The sequence below is a fragment of the Olea europaea genome, chromosome 1 (assembly GCF_002742605.1).
Source record: "Olea europaea var. sylvestris chromosome 1, O_europaea_v1, whole genome shotgun sequence".
Taxonomy (NCBI): Eukaryota; Viridiplantae; Streptophyta; class Magnoliopsida; order Lamiales; family Oleaceae; genus Olea; species Olea europaea.
The window spans coordinates 26,674,476-26,679,754 of NC_036237.1; the positions used below are offsets into that span (position 1 = coordinate 26,674,476).

Sequence of the window (5,279 nt, forward strand, 5' to 3'; positions counted from 1 at the left end):
ACCTCTTTCATCACAGACCGAGGCCTCTATTGCTACAGAATCGGAGCAACCTACCAAAGACTCGTGAACAAAATGTTTACCGACCTCATTGGCAAGACAATGGAGGTCTACGTGGATGACATGCTGGTGAAGAGCTTAGAAGCGGAGAACCACATAGCGCACCTCAACAACACCTTCCAAATCCTGAGAAGGTATAGGATGAGGCTCAACCCCTTGAAATGTGCCTTTGGGGTGGCTTCCGGTAAGTTCTTGGGGTACATGGTGAACCAGCGAGGAATTGAAGCAAATCCCGAGAAGATTGAGGCTCTGTGCCAGATGAGGTCCCCTCAAAAGCCAAAGGAGGTACAAAGCTTAACTGGACGAGTGACAGCACTTAGTCGCTTTGTCTCCAAAGCGACTGACAAGTGCCTCCCATTTTTCAAAGTGCTCAAGGCTGAGAAGAAATTCCAATGGACTGAGGAATGTGAAGAGGCCTTCCAAGGACTGAAAAGGCATTTGGGGCAGGCCCCCCCTCCTCTCCAAGCCGAAGCCCGGTAACATCTTGCAACCATATCTTGCCGTTTCCAATGACGCCATCAGTTCAGTTCTGATTCGAGAAGAAGGGTCCACCCAACTTCCCGTCTACTATACGAGTAAAGCGCTCCTATCGTCGGAGACCCGATATCCCCGATATGGAGAAGCTTGCTTTGGCCTTAATCACGGCCTCTAGGAAGTTGAGACACTACTTCCAAGCTCATACCATCCATGTACTTACAAATTTTCCCCTAAGATAAGTTCTCCAAAAGCCCGATGCCTCGGGAAGATTGTTGAAATGGGCAGTGGAACTAAGTGAATTTGACCTTGTGTTCAAAGCTAGGGCAGCCATCAAAGGGCAAGCCTTAGTTGACTTTGTTGCTGAATTCGTCAACCTAGATCATAGCATATCTGAAAGACCAGGTACTGCCCACCAACAAGAATGAGGCTTATAAGCTGAGAAGGAGGTCAGCCCACTTCCTCTTCATCGATGACATTCTCTACAAGAGAAGTTTCTCCTCTCCACTCTTACGATGCGTCGGAGGAGAAGAGGCTACCTACATACTAAGAGAAGTCCACGAGGGAGTGTGCGGCAACCACTCTGGAGGCCTATCTCTGGCACAAAAAATACTGAGGCAAGGGTACTACTGGCCTACCCTGAAACGGGACGCCCTCGAATTCGTGCGAAAATGTGATAAGTGCCAACGATTCTCTCCCGTACAAAGACGACCATCACAGGATTTGACTACAGTTTCCAGCCCCTGGCCTTTCTCAAAGTGGGGTGTGGACCTCATAGGCCCTCTACCTAAGGGTAGAGGAGGTGCAAGTTTTGCAATAGTGGCCATTGATTACTTCACAAAGTGGGTCGAAGCTGAACCACTAGCAAAAATCACAGAAGCAAACACCTCCAAGTTCCTATGGAAGAATATTATTTGCCGGTTCGGAATTCCCTACTCGATCGTCTCAGACAATGGCAGGCAATTCGATGACAGGAAGGTTAGAGAACTGTGTGAAGACCTTGGCATAAAGAAGCACTTCTCTACACCTCACCACCCACAAGCTAATGGCCAAGTTGAGGCCGTAAACAAGATAATCAAGCACGTCCTGAGAAGGAAGCTTGATGTATCTAAGGGAGCTTGGGTTGATGAGCTGCCCCAAGTACTTTGGGCAATTCGAACCACCACCAGGACCCCAACTAGGGAGACCCCTTTTCTCATGGCTTTTGGGACTGAGGCAATGAGTCCCGTGGAGGTCGGACTCCCATCTCCACGTCGTCTGCACTTCAGCGAAGTGACCAACGACGAGCTCCGGAGGCTCGACCTCGATTTCATTGAGAAGAGAAGGGATGGCTCCCAGCTGAGACTAGGCACCTATCAAAGAAAGATGACAAGGTACCTCAACTCCAAAGTCAAGAAGAAGTCGTTCCGAATCAACGATCTTGTGCTCAGGAGGGTCTTCCCATCTTCAAAAGAACCTGTTCCAATTCCCTGGGGCCGAACTGGGAAGGTCCATACAAAATCATAGAAGAAATCCAACCTGGAACCTATTGGATTGAAGACATGGACGGCAAGGCACAGCCCCGTCCATGAAACATCGAACACCTCAGAATCTTTTATCAATGAATTGTATCATGCTGGATGACTTTCCCAGCCTTTGTAATATTTCTATGACTCAATAAAATGTATTGATTAAAACCGTCTGGGATGCGTCGTCACCTCGGAGGAGAGACTCGGGACCCACCTCCGGGCCACCTGGCTTGAAATCCGAGGCGCTAGCACATGCCTCCCTTTGGTCTTGCTGAACACCAAGGGGAGAAGCCTCAACATGGCTGCACCATCCACCATATCTGGGATGCGTCGTCACCTCGGAGGAGAGGCTCGGGACCCACCTCTGGGCCACCTCGCTTAAACTTCGAGGCGCTAGCACATGCCTCCCTTTAGCCTTGCTGAACGCAAAGGGAAGAAGCCTCAACATGGCTGTACCATCCACCATGTCTGGGATGCGTCGTCACCTCGGAGGAGAGGCTCGGGACCCACCTCTGGGCCACCTCGCTTGAACTCCGAGGCGCTAGCACACGCCTTCCTTTGGCCTTGCTTAACGCCAAGGGGAGAAGCCTCAACATGGCTGCACCATCCACTATGTCTGGGATGCGTCTTCACCTCGGAGGAGAGGCTCGGGACCCACCTCTGGGCCACCTCGCTTGAACTCCGAGGCGCTAGCACACGCCTCCCTTTGGCCTTGCTGAACGCCAAGGGGAGAAGCATCAACATGGCTGCACCATCCACCATGTCTGGGATGCGTCGTCACCTTGGAGGAGAGGCTCGGGACCCACCTCTAGGCCACCTCGCTTGAACTCCGAGGCGCTAGCACATGCCTCCCTTTGGCCTTGCTGAACGCTAAGGGGAGAAGCCACAACCCTAAATCCGAGGCTCACACTGTTAGATTAAGTCCGATTTCCTTAGGTCATGTTTATGTGCTTCAGTCCGAGGTTCACACTGTTCATCTCCTTAAGTTATGTTAATTTGCTTAAGTCCGAGGTTCTTACGGTTCATCTCCTTAAGTCATGTTTATGTGCTTCAGTCCGAGGTTCACACTGTTCATCTCCTTAAGTTATGTTAATTTGCTTAAGTCCGAGGTTCGTACAGTTCATCTCCTTAAGTCATGTTTACAGGCTTCAGTCCGAGGTTCACACTGTCCATCTCCTTAGGTTAATTTGCTTAAGTCCGAGGGTCGTACAGTTTAGTCACTCAAGTTATGTTCATTTATTTAGCTCATGCTTCTATCAAGTTCCAATAAATTTGTTTAAACGAGGTATAAAAACTTGGACAAAAAGCAACAATGAAAGAAGAAAGACATTGTATTGATATTTCAAAGCAGGTTACAAAGGAGGGCCTCTGGCCATTACATCCAAATTACTGAAAAATAAAACCTAGTCTATGCCTGGCTAGATGACGGAGGAGCCTCGGCACTGGGGCCTTCAGCAACTTGGGCATCAGTAGTTGTTTTTTCTGCCTCAGCACTAGGGGTCTCGGCATCAACTTCTTCATCACCCTGGACCTCCTCAGCTGGGGTCTGAGGTACCTCATCCACAAATTCGGACCTAAGTTGAGCCAGGTCCAAGTTAGGATAGAGCTCCTCTGCCCTCTCCAGTACTTCGGCATAGGCGAAGTTCCTCCAGTACGCGCTGAAGCTTTTATACTCCTCTGTAGTGTGGAAATTGGCGATGTATTCCTTCACCGCCTCTTCCCCTGCAGTTCGGGCCTCTTCTCTGGCAACAGAGGCGTCGTTCATGTACCACTTCGCCTGGCCTTCAAGAAACTGATAAGCATCTCGAGCACCGGCCAAGGAGAGATTCGCCTTCTCAAGGGCCTCAGCAGTCACCTTTTGGTGCTCATTGGAGACCTCCACCTTCTTTGTCAAGGAGGCCACCTCGCACTGTGACTCATACACATCCTTCTTCAGGGCCTCGATTTGGGCCAAAGCAGACTCCAGCTTCATCGCCTCTTCAACTTTCTGGGATTTGGCTTCTTCGGCCTCGGCCTTAGTAGCTTTAACCTCCTCTGCAAGGGAGGCAGCTTTCCCCTCCGAGGCATGGGTCCTTGTCTGGAATTCGCTTAAGGCCTCCCTGCATTCGAGCGCGAGGCCAAAGGTCCGGGCGCTTTGGCTCACTCGCCTGGCCTTCAAGAAACTGATAAGCATCTCGAGCACCGGCCAAGGAGAGGTTCGCCTTCTCAAGGGCCTCAGTAGTCACCTTTTGGTGCTCATTGGAGACCTCCACCTTCTTTGTTAAGGAGGCCACCTCGCACTATGACTCATACACATCCTTCTTCAGGGCCTCGATTTGGGCCAAAGCAGACTCCAGCTTCATCGCCTCTTCAACTTTCTGGGATTTGGCTTCTTCGGCCTCGGCCTTAGTAGCTTTAACCTCCTCTGCAAAGGAGGCAGCTTTCCCCTCCGAGGCATGGGTCCTTGTCTGGAATTCGCTTAAGGCCTCCCTGCATTCGAGCGCGAGGCCAAAGGTCCGGGCGCTTTGGCTCACCAGTGCCCTTGTGAGGTCGGTGGCATCACAAGACGAGGCATGTAGCTACCACCTCTCTGTCCAGAACTTGTAAAAGCTCTCGGTGGCACTTCTGATTTCCTCAGGGAGAGCCTCCACCAAGGCTGGGGCCAGCTCCTCCTCCCTCCCAGCTAGGAAGTTTGGAGACTTCCCCTTCTCCCGAACCGGCTTCTCCTTTGCCGCCTCCTCTTCGGCGGCTTCTGCAGCTCGCCTTGCAGCCTCTTCTCTGGCCTCTTCAGCCTCTACCTCTCTTACCATCTCCATTTTGATGGCTTTAGAGGCTGCAGCAAGAAGTTTCGGCTCTCCAGTCTGTTCAGCCCTATGGGACACTGAGGTCCCAAACTTGCCAGCTGAGCTGGAAATGTGCACCAGCTTCCTCTTCTTAGTCTCCTCAGAGACTTTCTCCTTGCCCCGAGGCTCCTCAGGCTTCTCTGGCCTCTGAGTAGTTGCCTCCTCCGAGGCCCTGGGAGTGCAGTCCTTGGACAGGTGCTCAACCCTGCTTCGAACTTCCTTTGCCCCACTGGACCCAGGCTTCAGGGGCCTCGCCTTCGCAGTAGAAGTGGCCTTCAAGATAGAGGCCATGTCCGGAGCTGGGTACTCCCTCTTCTTGAATTTGTCTACACAATATGTCAGATCAGTATCAGCATAAGAAACAATAAGGATAAAAACAAGGGATCAAGTGTTGGGGCCTCATACCTCTGGATGCCAT

General features: G+C 51.4%; 1 protein-coding gene across 1 annotated transcript; it reads right to left on the reverse strand.

The window, feature by feature from the left end:
* Nucleotides 1-3,447: 3,447 nt before the first annotated feature.
* LOC111406595 (axoneme-associated protein mst101(2)-like) lies at nt 3,448-5,279 on the reverse strand. The gene is made up of 5 exons (XM_023035988.1): nt 5,267-5,279; nt 4,719-5,187; nt 4,332-4,559; nt 3,943-4,240; nt 3,448-3,894 (listed from the first exon to the last, which is right to left on the reverse strand). The coding sequence occupies exons 1-5, from the start codon at nt 5,277-5,279 to the stop codon at nt 3,448-3,450; spliced, it is 1,455 nt and encodes a 484-aa protein (XP_022891756.1).

What these genes read in the sequence shown, in the direction of transcription:
- LOC111406595 (XM_023035988.1), bottom strand. An exon ending in GAGGCCCTGAAGAAGGATGT is followed by an intron (nt 4,241 to 4,331) that starts GTATGAGTCATA and finishes GCCCTTGAGAAG; the next exon opens with GCGAACCTCTCCTTGGCCGG. An exon ending in TGTATGAGTCACAGTGCGAG is followed by an intron (nt 3,895 to 3,942) that starts GTGGCCTCCTTG and finishes GAGCACCAAAAG; the next exon opens with GTGACTGCTGAGGCCCTTGA.